Here is a 15,932-nt window from a genome sequence, read left to right as displayed (position 1 = left end):
TTTTTGTACAATCACTGCCATCAGAGGACTCAAATTGATATTCATTTTCACTCTCAGTCATTTCTGATTCTGTACATTTACCCTTGCCATTCTTAGTACCCTTAGTTATTCCACTGCCACTAGCATCAGCAGACTCCAAATTGTTTCTACTACCCTTACCCCTGCCCCTAGCTAAGCCCCTTCCTCTGCCTCTTACACTGAAATTGCCTCTCCCATTACCCCTGCCCCTAGCTAAGCCCCTTCCTCTGCCTTTTACACTTACACTAACTCTACCCTTACCCCTGCCCCTATTTTCATTTCTACCACTGCCCATGTTACAATTAGTGCCTCCATCCCCATCAACTAGTATTTCAGATTGAGCCGTCAAGGGTACCTCTACAAAGTCACTTGCAGGTGATTCAGATGTATTATTTTTATGAACAGTTTGATCTCCATCATTTCTTTCCTCCACAAATACAAAATCATCATAAACAGTCTTATTTATAAATTCATTTGCATCATTTTCAGAATTCCCCTCACTATCCTCAACTTCCAAAATAATCTTTTCTTTCTCCTTACTACTTTCACATTTTTCACTATTGCACTTTTCTTTTATCTCATATTGCTTTAACCAGAAGGGCTTGAAAGGTGGAGGTTCACTTTTCCTACCAGATTCTGTGTCCAAAGCAAACTTCAAGGGCCCATCAGCAATCACAGATAATGCATAATGTTTCTCATAGCAATTCATTTTTATCAGAGGATTATCAACATACTTTTCAAACAATTCCTTCACATCATCATCCCCTTTAACATGTATTCCACAACTAGAAATAATATCCATAAAGTCAGATTTAATCCTAAATGTCTTATGGCAATCTGATAATAGACTAAAGTATGAGTACATATCTGGGTTAATATTTCGCACAATGACAACCTCCTTCTCAAAGTGCAGGACCAATTCATATAATGAAGCCACCATTTATGTCAAATAACAAAAAAAAAACATTAATAATAAAACACAAATTGTAAAACAGGTAACCCTAATCCCTAAATCGTCAAAAACCTAATCATATCGTAAAACCCTAACCCTAATCCCTAAATCATAAAAATGCCCAACACCCTAAATCATAAAAAAACCCAAAACCCTAATATTTACTATATTCAACCAAGTAATTCATATATATATTACCTAAGATTAATCTTTATAAAATACGTGCCACGGCTTTGCCGAATAGAGATGAGGTTCGACAGATTGCCGAATAGAGATGAGGTTCGACAGATCTAGATGGGTCAGAGAAATGGAGCTCCACCTTCTGTTTCTTGTTTGCTTTGATAAATCGAATGGGAGAACATGTTAGAGCAAGTTAGAGAATTATATTAATGATGGGTATTTTAGTCTTTTAAATAAGACTAACGGTGATTTAACAGAAAATCTAACGGGAGGGACCAATCGCATAATTTTTAAAAATTACAGTGACTAAATTGAAGGTTTTTTAAAACAGAGGGACGAAAGGTTGTATTTTACTAAATCAGATGGACTAAATTGCAGTTTATCCTTAAATATTAATTAAAAATAATTTTTAATTATGATAAATTATCTTTTAATTTTTAAAGTTTACTAATAAATATATTTTAGTTTATATATTTTTAAATTAAATTATAAAATTTTATTTTATAATAAAATAGTTATTTTAATTATAATTCACTCTTATATTTTTTATAAATTAATTTTTAAATATTATCATTATTTATAAATAGATATTTATATTTTTTACAAATTAATTTTTTATGATTATTATTTTTTAATATATTATATTTGAAAATAAAATAATAAAATAAAAATTAAATTAAATTAAGAATCTTTAACACAATATATATTTAAATTCAGACTGAAGAATTATTTTTAATCTATTGTTTTCTTTTTCTATGGTATATTTTCTTTTATTTAATTAGGATAAAAGGAATTACAGATTTTAATTAATTTTTGTACATATAAAATATTAAAATTTTGGAATCAATTTATAAATATAAAAATTTATTAGTAATTATTATACATAATAACTCATTTATAAAAATTTAATGATTAATTTTAATTAAAAATATAAAATTTAAATTAAAGGATTATTTTATAAAAAAATTTTTGAGAATTAAATTTAAAAATAAAACCATTAACACTTAGAATAGGCTTACTCGCGCATTACATTAAAATGATAAAAGACCAAAAACAGCCCTTGATATTAAAAAGCTCTGTAGAGAAAGCTAATGGCTCTGTGGTCAGAATCGAGGGTAAAAGGGGCAAACGAATTCTACCTAAAACCTCACTTGCCCAGTTGTCCTTGTCAAAGTTGGCGGAGTTCCTCTGTCGACGTACTCATCAATCTCGGCTCTTTCTATTGGCTTCCCTTTCTACCCACATCAGATCGGATTTCAGATAGATAAGCCCCTTTCTCTCTCACTTGACCACGGCTTCTCTCCAATCCTAGGTATCGCTTCTTTTCATTTTCGATTCTCATCGTTTTCTCTATTTTCCTCAATTTTCCCGTGAAAATTCTTTTGATGAAATCATATGATTATCTTTTTATTGGTGACTCTCATTTTGTTTGATACAGACAATTTTTGGGATTATAGTTATGGCTTCGACAAAAACCTTCAGTGCTTCCTCTACTGTCCCTGCCATAAACGGTTTAGATTGCAATAACTACGTCGGTTTAAAGCCAGCAGTTAACAATTTGAGGTTTAATGGTTTTAAGAGCTCAGTCAAGGTGTTTCCTAAGCGTGCTTTGATCGTGAGGGCTAGTGAATCGCAGAGTGGGCCAATGAAGAAGTTGGGGCTCAGTGATGCAGAATGTGAAGCGGCCGTGGCGGCCGGAAATGTGCCTGAGGCGCCTTCTGTGCCTCCTAAGCCCGCTGCACCAGCTGGAACTCCTGTGGTTCCTTTGCTTGTGAGTGTCTGATTTTAATTCGTTTTTGTGCTTCACTATGGAATTTAGTCATTTGGTCAGTGGCAAAGTTTTAAGTATCTGTGACCATTGAGTTTTTCCCTTTTTGATGGGTGCTAAATATCAATCTTTTGTGTTATACATTCGTGTTTTCCTATTTTCTAGAGATAGATAGAATTCCTTTACCTTGTGTCTAGTCTTAGGATTTGATATTGCTAAAATTAAACTTCTTAATACATACGTTGTCTTTAATCGTATAGTTCATGATTTAGGTTAAGTAAAGAATGTGAACGAAAACCGGTTCTCTACCATTTCCATAAATTTCATATTCATTTATAAAGTAACTAATAAAATAATGGGCCTAGTAGAAATTTAAACTTAAATAATGTTTGAACCCTCATTTGAAATGAAACAGTCCGTTGCTTGTCCAAATAACTTTTGAACCCACTTTACACTTCATCCAAATTATTGAGTAGTTTCACCGTGAATATAACATTTTAATTTTTCGTACTCCGCCGATGTGGGATGTGTGAAGCAGCGCTTATGACGTTCTCATCGCAACTGAATCAGATATAATTGATATAATTGCGAAGTCAGGACCGAATCCTCGAGGATTGTGATTTGCTAGTATTGAGATTCGCTAGTACCTTGGACGGCTCCATTGTCTCACACGGGTAACCCTTTCTTCGCAGGTTCACCGGCTTGCACAATTTTTCTAATTCATGTGGCTTTGACACTGTTTTTAATTTTTCTGATCCAGCCGGCTCTGATATCAATTGAAACGGCCCGACCCAAATAACTTTTGGACCCACTTTTCACTTGGCAAAAAATGGTTAACCCAAGTTATTTAGTAATTTCGTGTTACCTATTATATACTATTTTAATTTTCCGTACTCCGTCGACGCGGGACGTGAAAAGCAGCTGAATATCACATGAAATCACAAGGAATCCTCATTATGTAATCTATTTTGGTGATGTGCTTGTGTTTACTGTGATGAACTTAGTCGAGTGTTAAAGTTATATTTATTAATGCCTAATGTTTGGATGGCCTAGTGATTCTATGCAAATTGCTTGTGCACTGCATACTGTGTGGACTTTTACCCTCACTTGGTTGGTAACCCTGGTTTGTATCAGCCACTCAGCAGGCGTCCTCGTCGTAATCGCAGTTCACCTGTGCTCAGAGCAGCATTCCAGGAAACTAATTTATCACCTTCAAATTTTGTCTACCCACTTTTTATTCATGAAGGTTGGCATTGACAAAGAAATTTGTTTTGCTCTTCTGGTCTTGTTCTCGTTAAAAAAGTTTCTTTCTTTAAGGGATTTTTTTGTATTCTTGCATGACATGCTCTTTAAGATTTTCAGGTGAGCAGGACACACCTATTGGAGCAATGCCTGGATGTTACAGGCTTGGATGGAGACATGGACTAGTGGAAGAGGTAGTCACCCCAGCTTAATTTTCTGGCATCATTCTCTGTTGAGAAAAAAAAAACTGTATATTTGTCTCACTAGATTATGTGCATGAGAGTTATTTAAAATTCTTTTTTGTGCTGTAAAGGGTTCTATTTGAGAATTGAAAATTTTAACTCAAACTCTTCACCATAGAAAATATATGACTTGGAAAAAGAAATGTATGATTTCCATCTTAAGTTAAAGGGCAAACTAGATGGTTTGACTTTCCTCTTGCCGTCCTAGTCGTTATCCATCTGGCTTTCACTTTTATGTGCTTACCTTAGCCGATTTGTAGATAAACTGACCGATAATGGTTGTAATCCATAATTGTTATATCTCAACTCTCAGTAGTCAGTACAGCTTATGCATTGAAATAAGTTCATATGGTTAGGAGCCAATGTAATATTGAATTCCTAGTGAACAACCCAATTCTGGCTATTTATTTTTATTTGTTATCTTGAATAGCATAGAGAAACTCCATGCCGTCCACTGCTTGTAGACACTTCTCTTTGAACTTACAACTTACAAGAAGTAAGACAAAATTGATTTGGGTTAACAAAAATACATTTGTTGTTGGATTTTTTTCCTTTGCTATAACTAGACAATGACAACCAAAACGAAACCTTTCAATGTTCTTTTTCATGCATCACAAGCATGACCTATTTAAATGCAGTGCAGTTTAACATAGGTAGCCTCTGATACAGGTAGCAAAGGCTAGGGAGGTTGGTGTTAATAGCATTGTGCTCTTCCCAAAAGTTCCAGATGCTCTGAAGGTATTCTTCTTGTTATGGTTTTCCTTTTATGGAACATCTGGAGTTGCTCTTTTTTTCTTCTCTATAGAATAATTTATGTGATTGGTTCTTCCGTGCTAGTCACCAACAGGAGATGAAGCATACAATGATAATGGTCTAGTCCCTCGAGCGATACGATTGTTGAAGGATAAATATCCCGATCTTGTAGGTCAAATGTTTCAATCTTTCAATTTTCTACCTTTGAGAGCAATTAAATTTTCAGGTTAGGATCCATGGATGATCTGTCTGCCTTTTTGTAGGTTATCTACACTGATGTTGCTCTAGATCCATATTCCTCTGATGGACATGATGGTATTGTCAGAGAAGATGGTATAATAGCTTTAACATTTCAATAGTCGATATTTGAAAGAAATTGTGAGAGTGTCTTATTTTGGAATTACCATGGTTAGTTGTTTAAAAGGCAAGAAAAATAAGATTTTTCAGAATGTAAATTTGGTATCTTACTATATACATATGGGTTTAACTTGCTTTGTACAAGGTGAGCTTCTTTCTTTCAGGTATAGTTGCATGAAGAAACTTAAATTTCAGATCAATGATCAGTCATTGTGAGGAATATTAAAAGTTAACTGTTAAATGTTTATCATTCTAGCTCTGGGTGCCTCCAGCAGTGCTGTGTTCTTGTTATATTATACTTTCATGCAATTGTGTACTGGTTGTTCTATTTTTATAGTGCCATCCTGGACAAGTGCTTGTCCCCATTTCATGGTTCATCGCATAATCTACTCAAAAGAAACCTCTCTTTTATGTGAATGTGAACTACGATTTCTGATTTCTGTACATGACACCTGGCAGGAGTTATAATGAATGATGAGACAGTGCATCAACTGTGTAAACAAGCTGTTTCTCAGGTAAAATTACATTAGAATTTGTCCATTATAATTCACCATTGTCAAATAATCAAGTATTTCTTGGGTGTTCTGAAGATATAGGTGGCTTCTCTTGAGGTTTTCTGATACATAATAGGTTGCATTGAGATTGGTAACAAAGTGCTCATTCCTCTTTTATTCTAACTTGAATAACTATACAAGTTGCACGCATTGTCTTTTGAGCCTTTTGAAGTTTCAATTGCATATAGCTTAAGCTTTTCCAAAGTTTCAATTGCGTATAGCTTAATCTTGACTCCTTAGATCTGGTAGGCCCCTGACATTAGAATCTTTGTTGGAAGTTTCTGGCATTTGTTATTGCATATTAGTGTCTTGCATATGCTATGAATTTGTTGCTTATGTGACTTAAATTATTCTTGGCACTGTTCATGCTGTAACTTCTATAAACAGGCTCGAGCTGGGGCAGATGTTGTTAGTCCTAGTGACATGATGGATGGTCGCGTTGGAGCAATTCGGACAGCTCTTGATGCAGAAGGCTTTCATCATGTTTCAATCATGTCCTACACAGCAAAGTAATTTCATGATATGATGAGCCCTCTCTTTTTCTGGCCTTTTTTACACAAAGCTCAGTGATTAAAAAATAACAATGAATTGTAGAAAAGCAATGTTGATAGGTACCTTCACGTTTCTTTTGGCTTCACCAGTGCAATGTAATGAAGTTACTGTTGTTGATATGTCAATTTCAGGTATGCTAGCTCATTTTACGGTCCATTCCGAGAAGCATTAGATTCAAATCCACGATTTGGAGACAAAAAGACGTATGTAGTTGACTGCAATAAAATGCATAATTTATTTTGTTACAAATAGGGGTGTTTCTGATGCTTACTTTCATACATTGATTTGGCTTCTAACAAAAGCTACCAGATGAATCCAGCAAATTTTAGAGAGGCTCTGATTGAGGCCCATGAAGATGAGTCTGAAGGAGCTGATATCCTTCTGGTTGGTATTACTTCCGTTGGAGCTTATCAATTAGTGGGAATCATCCTGTCTTACTGAAGTTGCTTTGGTTTGCATAATAGGTGAAACCAGGTCTTCCCTATTTGGATATCATAAGGCTTCTCAGAGAGAAGTCTCCTTTGCCAATTGCTGCATATCAGGTAACAAATTTTCACTGACTTAAAAACTTGATTCATGGTTCTCATTCTACATTCAAAGTTCATTCATTTTTTATCTGTTCTATATCTTATCTGAAGACTTAAATTTCTGCCTCATAAATTATTTCAGTTCCTATTGGTCTTAAATTTGTGTTGAACTATGAAGCTCATGCCACTGTTCATGTCTCCTCGGAAATGAGAAATTGGACTAGCATTTGATCTTGTATGCCTAAGGCGCACAATAAAATTTCTATTTTCTAGTTATGGAGCATGACTTAGTACCTTCTGCACACGTGCATTTGATCCCCATACAAAGCTAAGAGTTTGTTTGGCATTGTTGTTATAACTATTATTGAGAAAACAATTTCTTAAATAAATTGATATAATATTATACTAGATATATTTAGTCATAATAACACCAAAATAAATAAAAAAATTTCTTTTCCAGCGGCTTTTTTTCAACAGCATCTAAAATGCCTTTTTTTTCCTCAATCTCAATGCCAAATGGGGCTGTAAATGGAGAAAAAGAAACTGTACAGCTTACCCTAGTTTGGGATTATGGTTTAGTTGAGTTTTAGTCAGAAATGGGTAGAAAGACAAGTTTGCAAATGTAGCCATTTTGTCGTGTTACTGGTTATTCACCAAGCATAAGATTGGTTGACTGGTTGTCACTTGCCTGTATTAAATTTGAGTTGATAGGTAAAATAATAACAACTCCACTGTGAGGTAGAATCAAAAGATGGGACTGGTGCTTATACTTTGCAACCATTTGTTTGTTATGCTATATTGCTATTTTTTTTATTAACAACTAACACTATATACACTAGTCTACATCCATCTTGCTTTTGCTGTTATGTTGTCTGTTTTTCTAAGTTTTTCTCTTCTAATTTTACTAATCCAGGTGTCAGGTGAATACTCGATGATTAAGGCTGGGGGAGTTCTCAAAATGATTGACGAAGAAAGGGTGATGATGGAGTCCCTGATGTGTCTGCGACGGGCTGGTGCTGACATCATCCTAACGTATTTTGCTCTACAAGCTGCTAGATGTTTATGTGGTGAGAAGAGGTGAGTTGTGTATGCTAAATTAAGGGTTTGGTAGTTGTGGAGAACCCATATAGAATATCTTTTTTGTTACCCCATATTACGTTAGTATAAGGTTGGAATCTGAACTGACGTGCTTAGGAGGTCATTTTTTTCCCCTGCCCGTTGTTAGAAAGGACAAGGTGTATTCTTGAATAAAGTATGTACTTTTGTTTCTTAAATATATGCGGCAACAGTTTTGTACAAAAATCTCATATTCTTGATGGTCCTCCATTATTGTTGATCGTTCATGTTAACTATTATTCAGCATAGAACTGGGCACTGGCTTTGTATTCACAGTGCAAAGTTGCTTGGTCCTAAGCGATGTCGTTTTCACATGCAAGATAAAAATAATGTATATCAATTTGACCTTCTGTTGTCCCCTGCCCTTGTTCTTTTTATCCAAAAATTTACTTTTCGTTACTGAGAAAGTTGGCTTTCTGCGTTAGAAGTTAGTAATCAACAACGGGATGCTTAGAAAATGCTACAACTATATTTTGAACAAAGAAAATTAAGTAAAAGCTGATTACTATTGACCTGAAGAACACCTAAATGGAAATTGTAACTAGATCTAGCTAGCTCCAATCACCAATGGATGCCCTTCCATCTCTTCCATCCTTTACACTGGCAGGGAAACCCCCGATCCCCACCGCCCTAACTGGATTAAGACAAATTAAGAGGGCAGGAAAGAAATGAGATTGCAAATTTTCATGCTCTGTGACAATCGTCTAAATCCTCAGACGGCTAAATCCCACATTCTCCATCATTAGCCGTGCTCGATGAGGTATCTTTCTGCAATAGCTGCATGAGTTGCAGCGCCAATGGGGAGGACATCCTCATCTATCATAAAATAGGGAGAGTGGCCTGTGTGTGTTGAACCCAATGTCTCGTTCCTTATGCCAATGTAGTAGAAAGCTGCAGGAACAACTTGTGAGTAAAATGAGAAGTCCTCAGCGCCCATCATTGGTGGTACCACTCTGAAGTTAGTTGGACCTAACAAATCAATCGCCACTTTTCTCACGTGTCCATACATGTCATCGTCATTCACTGTCGGAGGATAGATTGTGTATTCCTGCTCAAAGAAGTCTACTGTTGCTGAGCACCTGAACACATTTGCCTGTTCTACAATCACCTGTGTTAGAGTCACAAGTAGATAAAGTTAAACAGGTCCTTTCTATTAACTTGCTATTTTCAATTTGCTAGGTCTTGAATGAATATGTGTGTATATATATATATATAATAAACCTCTTTTATTCTTCGAAGAAGCTGATAAAAGCTTGCGTTGGAGAAAGCCCTGAAGGTACCGCCAAGTGTAACAGTGTCTGGAATCATGTCAAGATTGTTGCCTCCATCCATTGTAGTAATAGACACGACCTGTACAGTGAAGTGGGAATCCGCACAATTAGGAAATTATTGGAAGGCCCAGAAAGCAGAAAGGGTAGAAAAATACTGTACTGGAAAGATAATTTAGTATATACACACTTGAGAGTCCAGTGGATTGGCTTCACGAGATACGATGCTTTGCAAGCTTATCACTGCAGCGGAGGCTGCCAAAATTGGGTCAACACAGCGGTGTGGGTTCTCAGCACCACCCTTTCTGCCACTAATTTCTGCTCTAAAGAAGCCGCAGCCTGCTAACAGAGGACCAGGCCTGGAACCAATGATGGCAGTAGGATGTTCATGGGAGACATGAACTGCAAATATAGCCTCCACATCCTCCAGAGCACCATCTCCTATCATTCTTTTTGCTCCATTTCCAGCTTCCTCCGCTGGCTGGAAGAGCAAAATTACAGTTCCCTGAGATAGCAAAAGTTCCAGGAAGAATGAGACAGAAAGCTTTATTCTTTAATTTCAGTGGTTCAAAAAAATGGTGGTCAGGTATATATTCTTTCCAGTATTTCTCTTCTAGAGTGATGGAACTGTCATTCTAATTCTGAAGCACAAAATTCAGTAAAACTAAGATCTGTGGCGGCATCATTAGAAACAGAAATCAATTTCTATTGATTTCCTTATTAAATTCAAGAATTGTAGATAGAATTAGCTTGCATTTCTATTATCAAAATCATTTAACTGCACTCTGAGGCAGCTGAATATAAAAATAACCAGAACCCAATTTTTGACCATTGACACAACACTCTAGAGTCGAGAGTCCAGAAAGTGGACATCTCTGATCACAGGCAACAGTTAAAAAAGTGACCTATTTTTCAGTCTGCAGCTTAATTATTTAAGGTACTTGTCTGATTAGCAGCTTCAAAAAGGCCTTTGATGGAACCAAGACAACCTATTTTAGTCACATGCTCTATTCTTTGTGATACAAATAATTTAAGCTGCAGCAGTACCAAGGACTTCTGAATTTAATATTAGATCAGTTAAAGCCGAACAACTTTTCCTTTCTAACGTGCAAAACCTTCCCGGTATATGAAAGTTTAACAGGCTTGTTCATTCTGTACTGTGTATAATTAATTTGAGGGGAGAAAAATCGAATCCTAATCAGCTGGGTATTTTCAAACATGTCTTCAATCCATATAATGCACTGATCCATTTCTGTTTTGACAGGTGGTTTCAAATTTTCAATCTCATAATAACCAACTTTATAATGTTCACTCTATTTTAATTGGTTTTTGTCGTTTAGTAATGCCATTATGATGTATTCTTAAATCAAAATCGATTCTTGGCCGGCCCATTCTCTTTATACGAAGATTCTTAACTAGATCAGTCCGTTTCCTTTCAAGAAAAGGATTAGTTAATAAATAACAATACTATACTTAATAAAATGTCTCCGAGCAGATGAATGATTGATAAATGCTTTTACAAGAAGAAATTCATTAATCAATAAAAACCAATAACAAATTGGAGTTAGTGGGCAACTACTAGATAGGTTCTCTTCCATTATTGCTCTATTTTCCCCTTTACATAGAGTCTACGGTTGAAAATGTGTGAGAAAGTTTCAAAGTTCACTAAATTCCAGAACAATTTCAGCCTACATGCAATTCCATAGACAATTATATCATACTGGTGTAATCGAACAGAACCGACCAAATTTTAATAAATTCAGTTTCGATTAAAAAATAAATTTAAAAATTTGAGTTTAAATTCGAGTTTAACTCGAGTTTTATTTATAAATTCAAATTCGATTTATAAAATAAATATTAAATTCGAGTTTAAATCGTAATAAACTCATTTATCACATTAACGAGTAAACTCAAACTCTATTTAAAATATTTGAATTTAAATTCATTTAAACTCAAATTTAAACTTATTTAGACTCGAATTTAAACTCGATTATAGTATAAACAAGTTAAATATAATTCAAATTTATTTAAATTATAAATAAATTTAAATTAAAAATAAAAGTTAAATTTTAAGATAATTAAGAAACTTTTAAATTAAATTTTTTTATTGAATTGAAATCTCTAAAACTCAAAACTAATGAAAAAGAATATAAAAATATTATTTTTTTATAGAGAATGCACAATTTTTCATGTCTCTCCAACTTTCGACGTGAGATTGGTGTTGTTCGCGAGTCTGTTCACGAGTCAGTTCGCGAGCCTGCTCGAGCTTGTTTGCGAGCCTGTTCATGAGTCAGTTCGCAAGTCTGTTCACGAGTCAGTTCGCAAGTCTGTTCACGAGTCAATTCGCGAGCCTGTTCATGAACTTAAAAATGAGCTGAATACTGTTAAACTCAAGCTTAACTCGTTTATTAAACGAGTCTCCTTCGGGAATCTGTTCACGAGTCAGTTCGCGAGCTTATGTATGAATTTAAAAATGAGCCGAACTCGAGAGCTTAAACGAAACGAGCTGAATACTGTTAAGTTCAATCTTTGCTCGGTTATTAAACGAGTCTAAAAAGTGAGTTCGAACTCGGCTTGTTTAGAAAACGAGCCGAATCTAATGAACTTTTATTGAGCGAATTTCGAATAGTTCACGAATAGTTTGGTTAGTTTACACCCTAGTCATACAATATTATAAAATAATATATACCAAAACTGCTTTAATATGTATAGGTATACTCAAAATAAAATTCTTATTTAATTAGAGCAAGTCATCTAAAAAATTTTTAATTTTCATAAATTAATATATTCCATTTATTTTATTTTGCTCAGATATTTCCATAAAAATAAATAAGTTATTTTTTAAGAAATAAATTTTTTAAACAATAAAAAATTTAAACCAAATAAGGTTAAAGATCCGGACGAAATCAAGCAATCCTTGATCATTAGAAGAGATCAAGTTCTTAGAGCAAGAAATTAAACCCCTGATTGATACATCAGGGTAACATTTCACAAATTCAGGATACAACAGATAAGCCGGTTACAGAAACCTTAAAACCAATCAAATTACTGTGTAATTAAACCAGACAAGTAGAAGTGCACCTAACGCCACTGTGGTTATTTTACATTGAGATTGTCTTGTAGCTAAATCAATTCAATACAGGCATTTATTATGCTGAACAAAACAAATGTTGTGATATCATTTTTAGAACTAGAATAAGAGCACGTGAAAATGCCTTTTTCCCCTTGTGTGTGTTTGTGTGGATGTGATGATTTCACGGTACAAAAGATAATGCTCCAAAGTTGAAAAAAAAAGGAAGAAGAATCCGATAATGCTCAGGTTAATGGGTTCTTCATAAATATGGACAAGCAAAAGAAAGAGATGATGGAAGTGTTGTTGGGCTCAAGACCACAAAATTTAGAAAGAGCTTCTCTTGCATGAGGTAGAAAATAAAGGCTTTGTATTGCAAAAGAAAAAAAAAAAGTGGGTAGATGCTTAATTAGTAGAAGATTTGTTTAAAGATTAGAGATAAGAGATGAAACCTTCAAGAGATGCTCTCGAGTCTTCAAGATCTTGGCAGCTCCAATCAGCATTGCGACATGAGCATCATGCCCACAAGCATGCATTTTGCCTGCAACTTTGCTTTTATGCTCCCATTCTACAGCTTCCTGAAATTAAATTAACCCACCACTTTTGGTCAATTGTTGGCCACATCTAAACCAATTCCTTACAATGTGAGGCAGAGAAAGTCTAAAGGAAATCTCAATCCATTAAAGAAATTGTGAATGGAGGCCTACTGTCAGAGAATCTAGATGGATATATATTCAATTTTGTAGTTATTCTGATTCAATTTTGTAGTTATTCTGATTTGATCTTAATCGGATACGAGAATATTCTCATAATTTATGACTACTGTCTGTTAGAGAATCTACATGGATACTTGTTCGATTTTATAGTTATTTTGAGTCGATCTTAATCGAATAAGAGAATATTCTTATAATTATATAAGATATGAAATTAGATACAAAATTCATAAAATTATTAAATACAATTTATTTATTTCTTGTTAAGACTAAAAAAAGATTTTTAGAAAGGATATGTTATTAAAACAGTTTTTTAATGAAAAAAAATCTCATTGTTGATTGATCAATCAAGATTAAAATTTAGTACTAAACACACAGAGAGACAAGTTAATTGAACCTAATGAACATCATAACATAGGAGAATCATTCTCAGCAAAAGACTTCAAGCACTGAGAAGGGTCCTTTGTTTTACATTTTTCCAATTTTACTTCCAAAAGATAAAGAAAGAACAATAAATTATAACCAAGAAAATCCCAAGAAAAAAGAAAATCCAGCCTTTTAAAAGCTTCTTCCAGGTCCCAACCATGAAGCACATGTACACATGCATTCTTAAATCACACACATGGCGTGACATACCTATATATGTACACATATACGTACAACGAAGAAGAAGAAGAAGAGTAAAATCAATGGAAATACGAACCTGAATGGGGAGCGCATCCATGTCAGCTCTGATGGCCACAAAAGGAGGCCTGCCGGTACCGATCCAAGCCCGAATACCCGTTTTAGCCAAAGGATACTTATATCCAATCTCCATCTTATCCAACTCGTTTCTAACTAACTGACTCGTCTTCACCTCCTCGAAAGCAAGCTCAGGGTTCTCGTGAATCTTCCTCCTCACACTCTTCAACCAGCTCACCGTCTCCGGCCTCCGAGCCAGGCTCAGAATCGCTTCCGAACAGGCCTTAGTCCAAACCTCACATCCACTAGAAGGCTTTCGCTGCCTGAAAGCTGATTGATTCTTGAGCGAATTCAAAGACTTGGGATTCAAGGAAGTTACAGCATCAAAAAAGGAAGAAGAGAACTCATTTTCAGAAGATGAAGAAGAAGAAGAACAAGAGGATGATAATAAAATGAAATTATCTGAAAAAACAAGCGAGAATATCAGAAATAAGAGATACGAATGAGAAATCATCTTGACAGAGAAGAAGATAGGGAGACAGAGAGAGAAAAGAGGAGTAAGAGAAGAAGGAGACGGTGAGGGAGTAATGAAGGCGGAGAATTAGAGCACGTGGGGATAAAGATAGACGAAATACAGCGCCTGGGAGAATAAATGGACGTGAGATGTAAATTTTATTTAAAAATTGATTTTGGGCGTCGAATCGCAACCGAGGGGGTCCGCCACCTTCAGGATCCGTTTTGAATGGGACGGATTGACTCTCTCCCTCTTTTCTTCTCTCTTCTCCATCGATTTTTTTTCTTCATTATTCATTGTTACTAATTTAATTAAATCTAACAAAATGTGAATAGACAATCAAACTTGTAAGAAAATATTGAATTTGAATCTTCTTATTTATCTGTCTTAAAATACTTATTTTTACAGTAAAAAAATATATTTCCATCATTGTATCAATTTTTGTATCTTTTTCATATAAAAAAATATCAAATCAATAAAAAAGTATTGGTTTCTTTTTTCCATTTTATTAAATATTTTTTTAAGAAAAAAAAGAAAAAGAAGGGTAGAGTGCCAGTTTATACCACTAAAATCCTGATGCGACAATTTCTTGGGTCGTTTTCACCAAGCTTTTGAAATTCAAATGTGTGTGAATTCATAAATTTTAGATATTGGACAATGTATAAAAAAAAATTATAAAAAAGGAAAAAAATTAAATAAATTTTCTCAATTCAGTTATGAGATTTATTTCCTTTAAAGAGATTAATTGTGAAATTTATTTATTTTAAGTGAGGGAATTATTGAAAGAAATATGACTATTTACATATATATATTTTTTGAAAATATCCAAACTGATATAGTTATGTTAACAAAATTAATTAGTTTTGTATAAATTATTTTATATATAAATTTTTTTAAATGGATTTATAAATATTTTTTATAAAATAAATTAGTTAAGTTATACCATTTTCCTTATAAAATATTATAAATTAATTATATTCAGAAATAGGGAGGGTTCTAAAATTTCACCGCGGCAATTTATATATTTTTTTAAATAGAAATTAAGAGAGTAAAATTTATAATTTTTTAAATATATTCAGATGTGTTTATTTAATACTGTTTATAATTTAAATACTTTAGTCTAATAATTATTTTAAATAAATTTATATTAATTGATTTTCACAATATAAAATTCATTTTTCAACTCTTATATTTGGGTAGGAAATATGATGAAATGGGAGCCACAGTGGAGCAGCGACTTTTCACAGATTGTACTCTGGATTAATCTAAGCACGTCCGGAGATAAAAAGAAAATCTAATATATAAATAATAAAAATAATTAATTTAATTTATAAGATATTTATTTATAATATTTATACTATATATAAAATAGAAAAAGAAAAATAATAGAATTTCTTATAATGCAGTTAAACTTTTAAATTATTT

General features: G+C 33.9%; 2 protein-coding genes across 2 annotated transcripts; one reads left to right on the top strand and one right to left on the bottom strand.

Annotated features, from left to right (window-relative positions):
* The first annotated feature begins 2,303 nt into the window (after positions 1–2,303).
* LOC110608976 (delta-aminolevulinic acid dehydratase 1, chloroplastic) lies at positions 2,304–8,447 on the top strand. Its single transcript, XM_021748267.2, has 13 exons — positions 2,304–2,462; positions 2,589–2,921; positions 4,053–4,164; positions 4,281–4,354; positions 5,072–5,140; positions 5,240–5,323; positions 5,419–5,488; positions 5,972–6,027; positions 6,454–6,575; positions 6,750–6,821; positions 6,921–7,002; positions 7,083–7,160; positions 8,059–8,447. Exons 2-13 carry the CDS (start codon positions 2,610–2,612, stop codon positions 8,224–8,226), a joined length of 1,299 nt encoding a protein of 432 aa, XP_021603959.1. The 5' UTR covers positions 2,304–2,462; positions 2,589–2,609; the 3' UTR covers positions 8,227–8,447.
* Positions 8,448–8,711: 264 nt separating this feature from the next.
* LOC110608975 (IAA-amino acid hydrolase ILR1-like 6) lies at positions 8,712–14,623 on the bottom strand. The gene is made up of 5 exons (XM_021748266.2): positions 14,016–14,623; positions 13,052–13,177; positions 9,720–10,034; positions 9,483–9,611; positions 8,712–9,369 (listed from the first exon to the last, which is right to left on the bottom strand). The coding sequence occupies exons 1-5, from the start codon at positions 14,505–14,507 to the stop codon at positions 9,004–9,006; spliced, it is 1,428 nt and encodes a 475-aa protein (XP_021603958.1). The 5' UTR covers positions 14,508–14,623; the 3' UTR covers positions 8,712–9,003.
* Between the last annotated feature and the right edge of the window lie 1,309 nt (positions 14,624–15,932).

The sequence above is a fragment of the Manihot esculenta genome, chromosome 2, assembly GCF_001659605.2.
Source record: "Manihot esculenta cultivar AM560-2 chromosome 2, M.esculenta_v8, whole genome shotgun sequence".
NCBI classification, from domain to species: Eukaryota; Viridiplantae; Streptophyta; class Magnoliopsida; order Malpighiales; family Euphorbiaceae; genus Manihot; species Manihot esculenta.
The sequence above is the reverse complement of the archived record's forward strand: the minus strand, read 5'-3'. Positions and strand labels throughout refer to the sequence as shown.

Coding starts and splice junctions, on each gene's coding strand:
- LOC110608976 (XM_021748267.2), top strand. CDS start 2,610: ATGGCTTCGACAAAAACCTTCAGTGCTTCCTCTACTGTCCCTGCCATA. Junction 2,922..4,052: donor CTCCTGTGGTTCCTTTGCTT/GTGAGTGTCTGA, acceptor GGTTTGTATCAG/CCACTCAGCAGGCGTCCTCG. Junction 4,355..5,071: donor GACATGGACTAGTGGAAGAG/GTAGTCACCCCA, acceptor CCTCTGATACAG/GTAGCAAAGGCTAGGGAGGT.
- LOC110608975 (XM_021748266.2), bottom strand. CDS start 14,507: ATGATTTCTCATTCGTATCTCTTATTTCTGATATTCTCGCTTGTTTTT. Junction 9,612..9,719: donor CCAATCCACTGGACTCTCAA/GTGTGTATATAC, acceptor TTCACTGTACAG/GTCGTGTCTATTACTACAAT. Junction 9,370..9,482: donor TTCTTCGAAGAATAAAAGAG/GTTTATTATATA, acceptor ACTCTAACACAG/GTGATTGTAGAACAGGCAAA.